Source organism: Phyllobates terribilis, unplaced genomic scaffold (genome assembly GCF_046119375.1).
Source record: "Phyllobates terribilis strain yellow unplaced genomic scaffold, ASM4611937v1 Scaffold_7__3_contigs__length_470593459, whole genome shotgun sequence".
Taxonomy (NCBI): domain Eukaryota; kingdom Metazoa; phylum Chordata; class Amphibia; order Anura; family Dendrobatidae; genus Phyllobates; species Phyllobates terribilis.
The window spans coordinates 426,320,855-426,338,629 of NW_027362767.1; the positions used below are offsets into that span (position 1 = coordinate 426,320,855).

The 17,775-nt window shown below is 51.6% G+C and overlaps 1 protein-coding gene across 1 annotated transcript in view; it reads right to left on the reverse strand.

Annotated features, from left to right (window-relative positions):
* LOC141155186 (H-2 class I histocompatibility antigen, alpha chain-like) overlaps positions 1-6,056 on the reverse strand; it is a 146,167-nt gene extending 140,111 nt beyond the window's left edge. The window contains exon 1 of the mRNA XM_073641906.1: positions 5,899-6,056. Coding sequence (XP_073498007.1) covers positions 5,899-5,950 — 52 coding nt within the window. The 5' untranslated portion in view covers positions 5,951-6,056. The remainder of the gene's footprint in view (positions 1-5,898) is intronic.
* Positions 6,057-17,775: the final 11,719 nt, after the last annotated feature.

A 17,775-nucleotide genomic window follows, 5' to 3' on the forward strand; every position in this document is an offset into this window, starting at 1 on the left:
TTAACAAGACGGTTTTAATGCCCCTTGGAAAAGTGGTGGAGGTCACAGTAGCTTAACAAGACGGTTTTAATTCCCCTCGGAAGAGACGTGGAGGTCGCAGTAGCTTAACAAGACAGTTTTAATGCCCCTTGGAAAAGTGGTGGAGGTCGCAGTAGCTTAACAAGACGGTTTTAATGCCCCTTACAAGAGCCATACAGTACAGCATCTTAAAAATATTATTCCCATTATTGGGGAGTGGGTTTCCCACAGTGTTTGCTTATGCCTTCCAAGCAAAAGCTGACAAAAATAAGGACGGAGGAACTTTCAATAATGGCAACACGGACCACGGCCACCCTGGTGGTATAGTGGTGGTGGAGGCAGAGGATAAGGAGAAGAACATAAAACAGCCGAAATGAGGAAGCGTATACTCATGTGTGGGTGTGAAGCGATGCATGTGAATACACCTCCCGAAATAACACAGTGGATTTGACTTTATGTTACTCTGCTGTCATTTGGTGGTGATGAGAAGTCTGGCCCAATCCAGCCCTTGTTCATTTTGATAAGGGTCAGCTTGTCAGCATTGTCAGTTGACAGGCGAGTGCGCTTATCAGTTATAATTCCCCCAGTGGCACTAAAAACACGCTCCGATAGCACGCTAGCGGCAGGGCAGGCCAGGACCTCCAAGGCGTACAGAGCAAGTTCATTCCAAGTGTCCAGCTTGGATACCCAATAATTAAAAGGCACAGAGGAATCACGGAGGACGCTGGTACGGTCGGCAAGGTACTCCCTCAACATCTTTTGAAACTTTCCACTCCTTGTGAGAGTACCCCGCGCCTCAGGGTCTGTCCGAAGGGAGGGTCTGAGAAAACTGTCCCAGAACGTTGACAGTGTTCCCCTGCCTCTGCTGGATTGGAGTTGCGTCTCTCTCGCATGTACGCCTTGGTTGGGCAACGAACTGTGACCTCTGCCGCTAGCGTGTTCAGATGGGAATTTTTTTAACAGTTCTGTAGCAAGGGCCTTCTGGTACTGCCCCATTTTTATAGACCTCTCCACCTCAGGAATAAGAGAGTGAAAGTTCTCCTTGTAGCGGGGGTCTAAAAGTGTCACCAACCAGTAATGACTGTCACCCAACATTTTGACAACGCAAGGGTCACGGTTAAGGCAGCGTAAAATAAAGTCAGCCATGCGTGCCAGATTGGTAACGGGCATGACTTCCGTGTCCTCACCAAGATGACGACTGACCATGCTCTCCTCCTCCTCCCCACTGTCCTTAGGCCACCCACGCTGAACCGACGGTATGACAGTTGTACAGGTATTACTGTCTACAGCGCATGATACAAGCTCCTGATCTTCCTCTTCCTCCTCCTCCTCCTCCTCTCCCTCATTGTCCCCCAATGCACGTTGGGTTGAGATGAGGCTGGGCTGTGTGCAATCGACCGCTACTGCTTCTTGATCCATCTCATCATACTCTGGCTGCAATGCCTCCTCTTTAATTCTCTGCAGAGAGTGTTGCAAAAGACAGACAAGTGGAATGCGGACGCTAATGATGGCGTCATCGCCACTCACCATCTTGGTGGACTCCTCAAAGTTTGTCAAGATGGTACATATGTCAGACATCAAGGTCCACTCCTGAGGTTTTATGTGTGGAGTCTGACCCGAATATCGACGGCCTTGTTGCAGCTGGTACTCCACAACTGCTCTCTTCTGCTCACAAATCCTTTGCAATATGTGGAGGGTAGAGTTCCAATGTGTGGGGACATCACACACCAGTCGGTGTGACGGAAGCTGCAAACGCTGCTGCAGCACAGCAAGGGCGGTGGAAGCTGTAGCCGACTTGCAAAAATGAGCTGACAGGTGGCGTACTTTCACGAGCAGATCTGGCAACTCGGGGTACGATTTAAGAAACTGCTGAACCACGAGGTTAAGCACATGAGCCAGGCATGGTATGTGTGTGATCTCGCCTCGCCTCAGAGCCGCCACCAGGTGACGGCCATTGTCACACACGACCATGCTTGGATGTAAGTTCAGCGGTCTCAGCCACAGATCTGCCTGCTCTTTCACAGCTGTCCACAACTCACAAGCAGTGTGAGGTTTCTCACCTAAGCTTACGAGTTTCTGCACAGCCTGTTGCCGCTTGGCGGAGGCAGTACTGCAGTGCTTCCAGCTTCTAACTGATGTGGTGATATCTGAGATGGAGGCTGAACATGAGGAGGAGGAGGATGATGCGCAGGAGCTGTACACTGTGGGGGCAACTCTGACTGACATAGGGCCCGCAATCCTCAGTGTGGGGAGGATGTGTTCCATCCCAAGGTCCGACTGGGTCCCGGCTTCCACTATGTTTACCCAGTGTGCCATCAGGGAGATGTACCGTCCCTGGCCACAAGCACTTGTCCACGTGTCCGTTGTCAGGTGGACTCTCCCAGTAACTGCGTTGTTGAGGGCACGGCAGATGTTTTTGGACACGTGCTTGTGTAGTGCGGGGATGGCACACCGGGCAAAATAGTGTTGGCTGGGGACCGAGGACTGAGGGACGGCCACCGCCATAAGGTTGCGGAAGGATTCCGTCTCCACCAGCCTAAAAGGCAGCATTTCCAACGCAAGCAGTCGTGAAATGTGCGAATTTAGGACTGTGGCCTGTGGGGCATTGGCTGCGAATTTCCGCTTTCGTTCAAAGGTCTGGGATATGGACAATTGAACGATGCGGTGGGACGTGGACGTTGATGCTGTTTCTTGAGAAACTGCCATAACAAATGAAGACTGAGAGGAGGGGGCATCTTTGCATGCAGTATGGACAGGGGATTGCCTTGCACACACAACAGGGGGTTCTGTTGCACGCACAACAGCGGAAAAAGCAGTGGTGACACCCGCTGACACTGGTCGTGGACCCTGGGGTTCACCCCACAAAGTCAGGTGCTTTGCTGCCATGTTCCTGATCATGTTGGTGATGGTCAGGCTGGTAGTTTTGTCACCCCTGCTGATGCTGGCATGGCAGGTGGTACAAATGGCCTTTTTGGGGTTATCAGCAGAGTCTTTAAAAAAATTCCAGACTCTGGAAGACCTACAGGTTGTACTGGCAATGTCCCTCGTGTTGGTGTTACGGGGAACTGTTGCCTGCCTTCTTTGTGCGGCCACCACACTGCTTCTTTCTGCCTGTTGGGGTACTCTGCCTCCCTCACCCTGTGTGCTGCTGGCCTCACTCTGTGTGTCCTCCTGCCACGTTGGGTCAGTTACTAGATCATCCACCACCTCCTCCTCTTCCACTTGCGCACCACGATCCTCCTCCTCACTTCCTGGCAATTGTATCTCGTCATCGTCCACCTCTTGTGACAAATTGCCAGCGTCGACTTCCTGTGGCCGTGGCTGTTCAAATATTTGGGCATCGCTACATGGGATCTCCTCTTCCACCACTTCAAGCGGAGCAGGCGAGGGGATTTGGGCATCGCTACATGGGATCTCCTCTTCCACCACTTCAAGCGGAGCAGGCGAGGGGCACAAATCTGGAAATGGACCAGTGAACAGCTCTTCAGAGTGTCCAAGTGTGGGATCAGTTGCTTTCTGACGACACTCGGCATGGTGGGAGGAAGGAGCATCAGGGTGAGGAGTAGTATGCGGTCGAGACTCACGGCTACTAAGAGTTGACCGTGTGGAAGACAGACCGGAGGTGGTGGTGCCCAGGTAACTGGAAGTATTAGCTGCTATCCAATTAATAACCTGCTCACACTGATCAGTTCGCAATACTGGTGTTGTTCTGTGCTTCCCTAGTAATTCGGTCAAGAAGTGGGAGCGAGAAGATGTGGCTGTTGGTTGTGGCACATTTTCACCTTGGCCACGGCCTCGTCCTCTGCACGCACCATCACCAGAACGTCCAGTTCCACGTCCCTTGCCACCCGCCTTGCCCATTGTAAAGGAAGTAAAATAGCTTACACTCGCACTATCTATGGAAAAAGGGTAATAAAAAGTAGATTAGAACCGTGGAAGAGGAAAACCACAGTTCTATTTCTCTGGCCTACACCCGACTTTTAAACAATCAAAACAATCAGGGAGAAGCTATTACTGTTTTTCTTTACGGAAAAAATACCAAAAGCTGAATAACAGAGATTTTTTACAGTGGTATGGCAAAACCACAGTTATTGTTTACTCGTTTATACCAGACAATTTTAAATAGATATATTTGCGGCTGAACAGTGAGCGACACACTCAAACTGTTTTTTTTTTTAGATACAAATGGCCCAAAAGTGGATAATACAGAGGTTTGAACCGTGGAACTGCAAAACCACACTTCTGTTTCTCTGGCCTACACCAGACTATTTTCAACAGATATATTTGTGTCTGAAAAATCAGGGAGACACTATTAGTTTTTTTTTTCGGCAAAAAATGCCAAAAGCAGAATAATAGAGATTTTTTACCGTGGAACAGCAAAACCACAGTTATAATTCACTGGTGTATACCAGAATTTTTTAAATATATATATTTGCGGCTGAACAGTGAGCGACACACTCAAATATATTTGTGTCTGAAAAATCAGAGACACACTTTTTTTTTTTTTTTTGGGGGGGGGGGGGGGGACACCAAAAGGTTAATAAGACGGGTATTTGTACAGTGTGAAGAAGGAAAAAAAAAAAGAGGATTTAGATGAAAAAAAAGGATTTTTCCTGGCCCCCGAGACCTGGAGCTAAGTCCAGCAATTTCAGCAACAGGAGCACACAGGACTGTAATGCAGCGTTTGCTGGTATAACCACTGCGTCTCCTATACAGCCTGCCTGCCTGATATCTGGGATGGATATTAGTCCTGAGAAGGACTGTTTTTTTGTTCTGGCAGCCTTTACAGACCCTACACTAACTATTTCGCAGTATATATCTCTCCCTAAATCAGCAGCGCTGTCCCTACAATGTCTGATCTGGAGCGATTGTGTCCAAGATGGTGGCGCCCGGTTTTAAATACTCGAGGTGACGCTGTGCGGCAAGCCAATCACTGTAATGCCCACAAACAACATGGCTGCGGCATTACAGTGACTGTCTGGCAATCCCTGCATGTTCATTGGCTCTGTAAATAAAACCAAACATGCAGGGCGGAGACCCGAGCTCCCGCCCGAGTAACCCGAAAATGCTCGGTGCTCGCCGAACATCCCGAGTAGCGTGATGCTCGGGCGAGTACCAAGCCGTGTCGAGCATGTTCGCTCAACACAAATAAGAGGAAAGGTCCTTTGCAGCGAGAGAGATACAAGATACCTGATACACAGCAAGAGAGGCGACACTGTGCAGTGATGCAGATACCATACCAGGTGCACAGTAAGACTAGTGGTACTGTGCAGTGATGCAGATACCATACCAGGTGCACAGTAAGACTAGTGGTACTGTGCAGTGATGCAGACACCAGACAAAGTGCAGAGTAGCAGAGGTGGTACTGTAAAATAACACAGGTGGTGCACTGGACAGCTACCAGAAATCAGGTGCAAATTAGAGAAGTGGTACTGTGCAGTGACGCAGGCAGTGCACTGGGCGGATATCCGGTAAGAGTAAAAAAAACCTGAACAAATAGCTGCCGAAAATGTGAAGAGTAGTACTGTGCATATATCTACAGCATCAAAGTAATAACTACAGGGTCTTAAATAATAAATGACGAGAAGTCCTCGGAGGTGGCCCTGTGCTGATGTCTTCACCTCTGGATCACCACTGACTACAGACCTGGTATTTGGGCGATCGCGTATTCCTTGTCCTATCTGCCCAATTCTGGACATTTGCTCGTCATCTCCTCCCGACCACATTCATGTTCTGCTATTCCTGTCCTGACCGTCTCCGACAATCCTCCATTCTGCTATTACAGCCCCTATCCCATATCTCCAGAATGAGGCCCATACAAGTGGTCTTCCTCAGCGATGGGGTGACTAATACTTCTGCCACATTTTTTGCCCGGGTTACCTTTACAGATAGTCAGAGAAGACCAAGCCAAAATCATCCAAAGGCTGCCCATCACAGCTGGACATATATCCCAAGGCAGGAAGGCTCTCACCAGCTCGTGGGCATCCCAAAAAGTCTCCCCACTCCACACAACTCCTTCCCCATCACACAATAAGAGAATGAGTGAGGTCAGACGCAGGAAAGTGCCCCCCCATCTATATCATTATAGGACAAACTGCACCCTGGTAACTTCCTGACTGCAGACAATAGGGAGAGCCTGAGAACCGAGCGGCAGGAGGGATGGGGGGCTCGGGAAATATTAGTTTGCATCTATGATTGGAAACATAGGAAGCTCTTAGCTCAAGTACAGAAGGGCAGAAATATCGCTCCTCCGATGGTCCCAAACGAGCGCTTCATCTGGGGATCACTTCCCGTAATTCACTTTTCTACGAGATGTTTACAACCTGCCATATCTTACAATGTCGGAGGTGTCAAACCTCCAAAAGGTCAATTTGTTGGGCAGATAGAGTGCTCCCATATCTACGGAAAAATCCACAGTTGATAGTTTCTTCATGTATAGTTATTATTGAGAAATCCAACATGGCGGCCATTATGGCCACCTGCTTTCCCCGACTACTGAAAACTGCAGATATGATTCATAACTCTATCCCCAATTCTTGCATCACTATAAGCTGTAGAAAGCAGGGTGAGCAAACCCAAACTGTAAAGTTCGGGATTCGTACCTGGGTGTTAGGTACCGAACTCCGTACACAGACTTTCCTGGAAGTCTATTTTAATGTTCTGGTTCGGTGCTGAATAAAGTTTGTTGAAAGCCTGCAACTCGGCCAATCAACAAGCTTTTAGCCTGTGGGCACTTCCAGAGCCATCACAGCCATGCCAAGTATTGGTATGGCAGTGATTGGCCGGCGCAACAAGTGACCCAGCCTGTTTAAATTCCGGATCACGGGTGGCGCCGCCACAGTGCTCTGACTAGCATAGGGACAGTGTAAAATAAATAATTTAAAAAAGACGTGGGGTCACCCCTATTTTTAATAACTAGCCAAGGTAAAGAAGACAGCTGTGAGCTGGTGTTAGTATGCTGGGAAGGGCCCAAAACCATAATATCCATGGACCTTCCCAGCCTATTAAGATCTGCCCCCACCTGTCTGCTTTACCTTTGTTCGGTATTAGAAATGAAGGGGAGGGTGGAGACTCTAAAAAAATAATTGATGTGGGGTTCATAGGTCTCTCCCGGGACATGTCTCATAAGCGACGACGTTACGAACTTCATCGCTCGTGAGACATGACCGCGGGTAACGTATGAAGCGTCGTTCTCAGAACAGTGCTCCTAGGTTGCAGGAGAGAATTGCTGGACATAGTGGGAACCACAATGGATTACGTCAAAGCCGCTGGGATTATTTTTTAATAATAAATGGATAAACCGGGGAATGTTTGGGGGAGTCTTTATTCAAAATAATGATTTTTTTCCTGTGTATGTTTTCATTTTTATATATGGGCTTAGTAATGGGGGTGTCTCAGACATCTCCCAATTACTATCCTCTGGGCTTGATGCCAGCTGACATCAACCCCAAAAACTATTACCCCGATTGCCACCGCACCAGGGCAAATCTGAAAGACCCGAGATGATGCGCCATTTCTGGGGTGGCTGAGGGATGGTCTTATTAGGTTGAGAAAGGGCCAATATCCATAGACCTTCCCAGCCTATTAATATTAGCCCCCACCTGTCTGCTTTGCCTTAGCTAGTTATTAAAAATAGGGGGACCCCACATTATTTTCATTCATTTATTAACAAGCACAGTAAACTACACATGCAAAGAACTTCTCCACTTCACCACTTGGACATCCACCTCCTGGTTGAAGATTATTATTTTTATTATATGTTATTTTAAGTAATTTCCCGATCTACATTTGCTTTAAGGGCAATTGTCCTGCTCTTACCCCCATTTTGCTTATTTTTGCAGCCCCTTAGCCCTTACTAAGACCATTTTACAGCACCAAAGTTCTGGAAATACCAGGGGTGCTGAGGTAAGAAGAAGCTGCTCACATTGCTGTCCATCCTGTCAATCTGATCTAATACTAGTGCTGAGGTAAGAGGAGGCTGCTCAGACTGCTGTCCACCCTGTGTATCTGATCTAATACTGGAGATACCAGGGTGCTGAGGTAAGAAGAGGCTGCTCACCAGTGGCGTCCCGCCAATGGCGGCAGGCCACGCGACTGCTATGGGGCCCGTGAGCTGGGGGGGCCCCATAGCAGTCGCCTGCACTGTGTACCCCCTCATCGGGTCCCCCTCCTGCACCCAGGCAAGTGGCGGGACCCTAAGCAGGTGGGGGGGGCTTACTCGCTGTCGGGCATCCCGGCGCGCTATGGGCCCCCCCACCTGCTCAGGGCCCTGGCCGGCACAATACTTACCTCTTCCCGTGCCCTAGATGCTAGAATGAATGGTCTCCTTTCAGGTATGATGTCATTTCCGGGGGCATGTTCTAGTTCAGCACCAGACGCCAGAGTCTCATGCGGAGACAAAGCTGCCGGTGAAGCTACAGTAGGAGGTCAGTATCCTAAGCTGAGAAACAGGAGATTGTTCTATTAATTCCTGGTCTGATGTCTTTTCTTCTTGTTGTTTTTGGGGTGAGGAGGCTTGATACTTGGGAGTGAGGGATTTGGGAGAGTTAATGGTGGAGGGCAGTCTGGTGGGGTTAATTAATGCTTGTGGAGATCTTAGGGGGCTCTGGGGAATAATGCAAGGATAATGCGTGCTTGTAGGGGCCCTAACGGGATGCTGCGGGCTTGTGGGGGCCCTAAGGGGGATTCTACGGGTTTGTGGGTGCTCTGGGGGGGGATGCTGTGGGCTTGAGGGGGCTCTGGGGGGGTGTTGCAGGCTTGTGGGGGCCCCGGGGAGGATGCAGCAGGCTTGTGGGGGCTCTGTGTGGGGCATTACATGGGGCATTACATGGGGTCCAGCCCGCATATGGCATTACATGGGGCGCAGCCTGCATGGGGCATTACATGGGGACCAGGCAGTATTCTCTATGGAGCATTATATGGGGCTCATAACACTGTATGGAGGACTATACTATCCGTTCTGCACTGTGCTCTGCGAGGATTCGCCGGTTTCTGAGATATTGTAGAATTTACAATAGATATCACTCATGAAATGTAAGAAGTCAGTGAAATTTTTGGCATTGTACTATATCTATATCTATAATTTCTCTGCTGTATCTGTGCATCATGAATGGTTGGATGTGTTAAAGGGGCCACTGAGGCCACTGAGACGCTTTTGTGGCACCCCAGGGGTCTGGTTACCACAGTAATAGAAATATTAAGTCTGAGAGCAAGTGGGAGGTTTCCTGGTCAGGAGCCCTTAAGCTTGCAAAACCTCCTGCCCAGACCTGGAAGGGGAGGAATCTGCCCTATATAAACTGGGTCTGGGGCGGGGTTAGACAGTCAGAGCCTGGAGTGAAGTTCCAGACACAGGGCAAGAAACAGCAGGAGCTATGTAGGAGCAGGAGCTGAGTGCCAGGGGCTGGAGCTAAGCAGAGTTCGCCCTGGCAGAAGAATCTAAGTACCGGACACCGGAGTCCGAGGCTGTGGGAACCTCTAAGGCCAGTAGCAGAAACCAACCGGCAGGGGATTCCCGGTCCTCTGGCCATAGAAGCCCGGAGGCTCAGTCACAAGGAAGGGACCAGCACCGCCATCGAGGAGCGGAGGCTATCAGAAGGCCCCAAGTCACCAGCCATACGGGTGAGCACCACACGGTATACTCAGGGACGTGGGCTACTTCCACTCGCTTACAGCAAGGTAGCCAGGAAGAGTGCAGATAGACGGGGAGGCCTACAACTCCACCTGGCCAGAGGAACTCCTGCTTGCTCGCAGACTGACCAGGCCCCTTATGCTAGCCAGTACTCCCGGGAGGGTCTGCCTTAATATCATCAGTAAAGACCCTGAACTGCACTGCAAAGACTCTGAGTCGTTCCTGCTTTCTCACCGCATACAGCACTACTAGTACTGGGACGCCCGTGCACCATCACTCCCATCATCCACATTCCCTGCCCTGAGGCCATACTCTTCCCGTGGGGAGTTATCCCATCTTTAGCTGCGCACACCACACCAGCCTCAGCGGACTGCCTCGCAGCGGCGGTATACCCTGACCGCAATCCACGGGTGGCGTAGTCGGACATTAAACCACAAAAACCCTATAAAGACTGCCACTGGTTTGACCACCCTGAGCCATGGGACCGGGTCGCCGCCATGGAGACTACAACCCCCAGAGACCCGGCTCCGGGTAACCCACATGCGTGTACACACAGCCCCATGGGGCGCGTCAACTTTGGCGTAGTCGGCAGGATTTAATGCCCGCAACCACCGGGTACTGCGTGCTTTCAAAAGACTGTCATACCTGCCGTTTCCCGCCATCTTCAGAAGTTTCCCGCCATCTGCAGCTGTTTTCCCGCCATCCGCAGTCGTTTTCCCGCCATCTTCGGGACGCCGCGCGGGAAGAAGAGGGGCGTGGACGGCGAAAGCGCGCGAGACCCGAAGCTCCGCCCCACGCACCAACGCTGCGCAAGGTCCTGGAAGGGAGAGAGAGCGACGCTGACGTCACCAGGACGCGACGCAAGGTCCTCGTCCGGAGCAGCACCAGCGGAGCCGCGGCCTACAGAAGAGGATCGTCGGAAGGTAGGCCACACTTAACTAGGGGGGAGGAAGATGACGGACACGGAGGGACCCTCTACCACCAGCGCGGCCACTGCCGCAGTAATGCCATTTACAATGCCTTACATCCCCGGAGAGGCCTGGCTGCCCCAATACTCAGGGGAGTCGCATACCCTAAGCGACTTTAAAGAGAGACTGTACAGCCTATTTAAGGTATACCCCCTGACTGAGGGCCAGAAAGTGAGCATATTGATAGGCCAGCTTACCGGCGCAGCCCAGCGTGAAGTAAAGTCCTGGTCAGTCCGGGACAAACAGACTGTGAAGGAGATCTTAGCCCGTCTGAAGGACACTTTTGATACCCGCACCTCAGTCGAGATCAAAATCAGATTTTATGGGTGCAAGCAGCGCGCCCAAGACAGTATAAGAGACTATGCTTTGAGTTTGCTAGAGGCCCTGGGAGCCATTAAACAGGCAGACCCTGACAGTGTGCGGAATGCAGATGAACTGTTAACTGAGCAATTCATTGAGGGTCTGCTGTCCAACGCCCACCGAACCCAGTTGCGTGCAATGGCCTTGCAGAACCCTGGTTTAGACTTTGCAAAGTTCAAGGACAGGGCCATCCGGGTGCTCCGAGAACCGGCACAGGGTAGCTCTGTAACCCACCGGCGCCCTGCTATTACCTATCATCAAGAGGCGGCGCCCTTGTCTGCAGAGCCTGTAGGAGCTGGTGCGCAGGCTTTGGACAACAACCCGGCTACAGACCTGCACCATCAGGTCCAAGAGCTAACTAAAAGCGTAGCCGCGCTAACCCGAACTGTGCAGTCTTTACAGGTCTCTCCTCCAGGAAGGATCAAGCTGGCCACCAGTCCGGAGGACGTCCCGTGGCACCGACAGAGGAGGATCCCATCGTCCAGAGGAAGACCCAGCGACAGATACAACGAGGACGGACAACCCATCTGCCGCCGCTGCAATCAACCCAGACATATGGCAAGGTACTGTCATTTAAACGGGCACAACCTGGGGCAGAGGGCCAACCCCCAGGCATAAGATCATCAGGCCCATCGAACTGGCATGATAAATACGTAGGGGGGCGTCCGGTCTTGCCTGTGGTACTGGATGGCATTCCTATGAGTGCCCTACTAGACACTGGGTCACAGGTGGCTACCATCCCGTGCGTGCTCTTTAAGCGGTACTGGAATGACTCGGACATAACCCGCTACCCAGATGACGACCTGAGTATCATCGCCAGCAATGGTCAGCCCGTGCCACAGGTGGGGTTCAAAGAGGTGACCATTAAGGTCGGTAAGGTCGAACTGGCGGCACAAGGACTGATTATTGTGGACATTGACCGTCATGAGAGTCACCCTAGAATAACCTTGGGAACTAACGTGATTGAAAATTGTCTTGCAGAGGTGATTCTCATATTACAGCAGGTTGCCAAGAACGCCAGTTCCAGCCAGCAGCGTGTCCTCCAAAAAGAAATTCGGGCACTGATGAAACGGCAACAGGTGGAATTATCTGGTGGTGAGATTGGTAGCGTGAGAATGTGTGACCCGTTCCCTATTGCCATGCCCCCGAAAAGTGAGATGATGATATGGTGCCGGGCAGCTATTGGTCTAAGAGGTAGAGACTACCAAGCAATGGTAGAGCCCGTCTACTCAGACAGTAGGCCCACCATTTTGACAGCACAGGGAGTGGTCGATGTACTCCATGGGAGGGTACCTGTCCGCATCGTAAATATCGGGGAGAGAGAAGTACACCTGCCCCGGTATGCCACGCTGGCCAAATTGTTCACCATAAACCAAAATTCTGTAAAGGCCGTAGAACCCTTGCCTCCATCTCAACCAGAGGAAGGTAACGGCTCTAAGAAACAAATGGAGGACTGGTGTCAGCAACTGCATTTGTGTACTGACTCCACTCCCTCACACCAAAAACAGGGAGTCTACCGGGTGGTTCAGGAGTATGAAAGAGTCTTTAGTAAACACCCGCTAGACTTCGGGCGAGTAAAGGGGGTAGAGCATCACATCCCCACAGGAGACCATCCACCCATAAAGGAAAGATACCGACCTGTACCCCCTGCACACTATCAGCATGCAAAAGGGATGTTGCGGGACATGGAGGCGGCTGGGGTAATCAGGGACAGCTGTAGCCCCTGGGCAGCTCCACTAGTTCTAGTGAAAAAGAAGGACAACACAATGAGAATGTGTGTAGACTACAGAAAGGTCAACCGTATCACACACAAAGATGCGTACCCGTTACCTAGAATAGAAGAATCTTTAGCTGCATTAAAATCTGCTAACTTCTTCTCCACTTTGGATCTTACTAGCGGGTACTGGCAGGTTCCTGTAGCAGAGGCGGACAAGGAGAAGACTGCATTCACCACCCCGATGGGTCTCAGCGAATTCAACTGTATGCCGTTCGGGCTCTGCAACGCACCAGGAACCTTCCAGCGGTTGATGGAATGCTGTCTGGGACACCGGAATTTCGAGACGGTCCTGTTATACCTGGACGATGTCATCGTTTATTCCAAAACCTACGAGGACCATTTGAAACACCTGGCAGAAGTGTTTGACGCCCTGACAAGCTACGGCCTAAAGGTGAAACCCTCCAAGTGTCACCTGCTGAAACCAAAGGTGCAGTACCTGGGACACGTGGTGAGTGCTGACGGAGTGGCTCCCGACCCCGATAAGATCACCGTGATTAAAGACTGGCCAAGACCCTCCAGCATAAAGGAAGTGCGGCAGTTTCTCGGGTTGGTAGGCTACTACCGAAGATTCATTCCCGGTTTCACCAAAATGGCAGCTCCTATGCAGGACCTCCTGATTGGCCTTCCTGGATTGACCTAAAACCAGAAGCCGCCCTTCAGGTGGGAAAAGCTGGAAGAAGAGTCCTTCCGCCAGCTGAAGATGGCCCTCACGGGGGATGAAATCCTGACGTACCCTGACTACAGCCAGCCCTTTATCCTCCACACGGACGCAAGCAACATCGGGCTAGGAGCCGTACTGTCCCAGATCCAGCAGGGGAAAGAACGGGTAATCGCTTGCGCCAGCCGAAAACTACGGCCCACAGAGAGAAACCCTGAGAATTATAGCTCATTCAAGCTAGAGTTCCTGGCAGTGGTGTGGGCAGTGACCGAACGTTTCAAGCATTACCTTGCCTCTTCCAAGTTCACAGTGTACACGGATAACAACCCGTTGACACACCTGGACACTGCAAGACTTGGTGCCCTGGAGCAGAGATGGATGGCCCGCCTGTCCAACTATGAATTCACCATCAAATACCGGGCAAGACGCTCAAATGCCAACGCGGATGCCCTGTCCAGAATGCCAAACTTACCGGATGTAGGGGAAGATCCAGAAGAACTGGAAGAGGTCGAACCCCCTGCGTTCCACCGTCATGGGATTACCCTGTATTCCCACCGTGTAAGGGACAGGCGCTCTGCCACGTTCAATCCCTTACCCCACTACAGCTGGGCGGAGACACAAGACAGTGATCCCGCAGTCCATCTGGTGAAGGAAATGCTGACACAGGCTGATGCCCATCTTGATCCAGACGCTCCGGAGGAGACCAAGCAACTGTGGAAGGAGAAAAGTAGACTGTTTCTTTACAAGGAGAAGCTGTGCCGGAGAATGGTCAACTCTAGAACACATGAGCTGACCTGGCAGGTAGTGGTCCCAAGACGAGACGCCGCTATGGTTCTGGAGGCATACCATGACGGAGCAGGACACTTCGGATGGAAGAAGCTGGAGTTCCTGTTGCGTGGACGGTTCTACTGGGTAGGCATGAGAGGAGCCATCGAGAGGTGGTGTAGAGACTGTGGCCCGTGCAACCTAAGAAGGAAGGACCGCGCCAGCCAGAAGACTCCCCTGCAGCCCATCATCACCAGACAGCCACTGGAACTGGTAGCCCTGGACCATGTGAAACTGGCTCCAAGCAAATCTGGGTACGTCTACGCCCTCACCATCGTAAATCACTACTCCCGGTTCCTGGTGGTGGTCCCTGTCAAGGACTTAACGGCTCAAACAGCAGCTAGAGCCTTCCAGCAGCACTTCTGCCGTCCACACGGATATCCCGAGCAAGTGTTGACTGACCAAGGGCCAGCCTTCGAAGCGGAGGTCTTCCAAGAGTTCTGCAATCTGTATGGCTGCAGGAAGATAAGAACAACGCCCTATCACCCTCAGACCAATGGACTATGTGAGAAAATGAACCAGGTGGTGATAGACTTGCTAAAAATATTGCCCCTGGAAGAATGCAGTCTCTGGCCTGAAAAACTCCCTGATCTGGTGGACTTATATAATCACATCCCTGTAGGTTCCACCAACTGTACCCCGGCTTACCTAATGAGAGCAAGACCTGGTAAGCTGCCTATTGACCTGGATATGGGAGTCCTGACACCTGAGGACACCTTGCCAGAGGCGTACTGGGATACAGAACGGCAGCAGCAGTATCGGAAAGTACAGGAGAGCGTCGAGCGAAGTCTGTCTCAAGCAAGAGAAAGGCAAGAGAAGACTTATAACCAGTATGCTCCAGCTGTTCCCCTGGTACCTGCAGAGCAGGTCTTGAAGAGAAAGAGTTGGCTCCACAAGTTGGACGACCAGTGGGAGAAGGACCCGTACACCATACTGCCCTAAAGCCATGACAATCCAAAAGTCTGCATAATCAGTAAGGATGGAGGAGAAACCACAGCCATTGTTTCCAGAGACCACCTGAAAAAGTGTCCCGAGCAGCTGCAAAGCCCTGACGAAGATCAAGAGAACCCTCAACCCGCAGAGGAAAGGGAAGAAATGATCAGTACAGTACTCGGAGACTTTCCCCGGTCCTGGACACAAATCAACAACGCTATCATGGTACCCGTCCTCACCTTTCTCCTGCCAGCCCCTCAAGGGCCTACAGAAGAACAGGTAGTGTCGGAAGAGCAGCCGGCCCAGGAGGCAGAAGAATCCATACCAGCAGCCCAGGAGAATCAACCCTCTGCTAGTAGTGAGCCTGCCGTGCCCCTAGTAAGCCAAAGAGTACGCAGAAAGCTGCCAGGCCTGCCCGTAACATCTCCTACACCCTGTAGTGCAATACCAGATAGTGGGTTACGTAGGTCCACCAGGAGCACTAGAGGACAGATGCCCGCTCGCTGGAGAGTCTAATGCCAAGTATATATTTACCTGTACATACGTAAATGCTGAAAAAGGTTTATGTTTTTGTTGCCTGTTCATTGATTATGTTTCTCTAGTTACCCTGCAGCTTTATTTGGACTGACAGGTTATGGACGCTGAGTAACCGGAACTAAATTGTAGATAGTTGCACCTTGGTGCCACTTGCGAAGATGGCCGCGGAAGAGAAAAAACGGTCTGGCGTGGCCTCATTGTGGCCCAAGGTAGCTAGCCTCAGCCTTGCAGCCACGCCCAGGGCCAACATTTGGGGATTTCTATGGACAGGTCCCCTACTCTGTTCCAAGACTTCACCTTGTTGGGTGATCTGGGCACCCGGTTACGGATACGCCGTGACCTCTAAAGACTAAAGCTTCTTGTACATATGTTGTTGTATTATTGTTTATACCCTGTACTTGTGTTTTCTTAAAAATGTGTTTAGTCCCGGAGTACTAAAATTTACTAGGGGGGAATGTGGCACCCCAGGGGTCTGATTACCACGGTAATAGAAATATTACGTCTGAGAGCAAGTGGGAGGTTTCCTGGTCAGGAGCCCTTAAGCTTGCAACACCTCCTGCCCAGTCCTGGGAGGGGAGGAATCTGCCCTTATAAACTGGGTCTGGGGCGGGGTTAGACAGTCAGAGCCTGGAGTGAAGTTCCAGACACAGGGCAAGAAACAGCAGGAGCTCTGTAGGAGCAGGAGCTGAGTGCCAGGGACTGGAGCTAAGCAGAGTTCGCCCTGGCAGAAGAATCTAAGTACCGGACACTGGAGTCCGAGGCTGTGAGAACCTCTAAGGCCAGCAGCAGAAACCAGCCGGCAGGGGATTCCAGGTCCTCTGGCCATAGAAGCCCGGAGGCTCAGTCACAAGGAAGGGACCAGCACCGCCATCGAGGAGCGGAGGCTATCAGAAGGCCCCAAGTCACCAGCCATACGGGTGAGCACCACACGGTATAATCAGGGACGTGGGCTACTTCCACTCGCTTACAGCAAGGTAACCAGGAAGAGTGCAGATAGACGGGGAGGCCTACAACTCCACCTGGCCAGGGGAACTCCTGCTTGCTCGCAGACTGACCAGGCCCCTTATGCTAGCCAGTACTCCAGGGAGGGTCTGCCTTAATATCATCAGTAACGACCCTGAACTGCACTGCAAAGACTCTGAGTCGTTCCTGCTTTCTCACCGCATACAGCACTACTAGTACTGGGACGCCCGTGCACCATCACTCCCATCATCCACATTCCCTGCCCTGAGGCCATACTCTTCCTGTGGGGAGTTATCCCATCTTTAGCTGCGCACACCACACCAGCCTCAGCGGACTGCCTCGCAGCGGCGGTTTACCCTGACCACAATCCACGGGTGGCGTAGTCGGACATTAAACCACAAAATCCCTATAAAGACTGCCACTGGTTTGACCACCCTGAGCCACGGGACCGGGTCGTCGCCACAGAGACTACAACCCCCAGAGACCGGGCTCCGGGTAACCCACACGCGTGTACACACGGTCCAGGGGGCGCGTCAACTTTCGCCGAGGGCCCACGAAAACCTGGAGGAGGGAGCATCATGTGACACTCCCTCTCCCATCATTCCTCCTCTGCGTCTGACGCAGTGGCATGATGATGCGCCATGCTGTGTCAGACAGTGGAGCTGGCAGCTGCTGAGGTGATGAGCTGCAGAGACTGAAGCAGCGGGAACGAGGAGCGGTAAGTATGCATTTATTTTTAAATCAGTGTGTACTGATAATACTGGAGGACTGGGGCTGCATTTTACCCTACGGGTGGGGGGGGGGCTGCATTTTACCCTATCGTGGGCTGCATTATACTGAGTGGAGGACCATGGGGGAATGCATTATACTGAGTGGAGGACCATGGCGAGTGTCTTATACTGTGTGGAGGACCATGGCGGAGTGCATTGTACTGTGTGGAGGACCATGGGGGAGTGCATTGTACTGTGTGGAGGACCATGGGGGAGTGCATTGTACTGTGTGGAGGACTACGGGGAGTGTATTATACTGCGTGGAGGACCATGGCGAGTGCCTTATACTGTGTGGAGGACCATGGCGAGAGTCTTATACTGTGTGGAGGACCATGGCG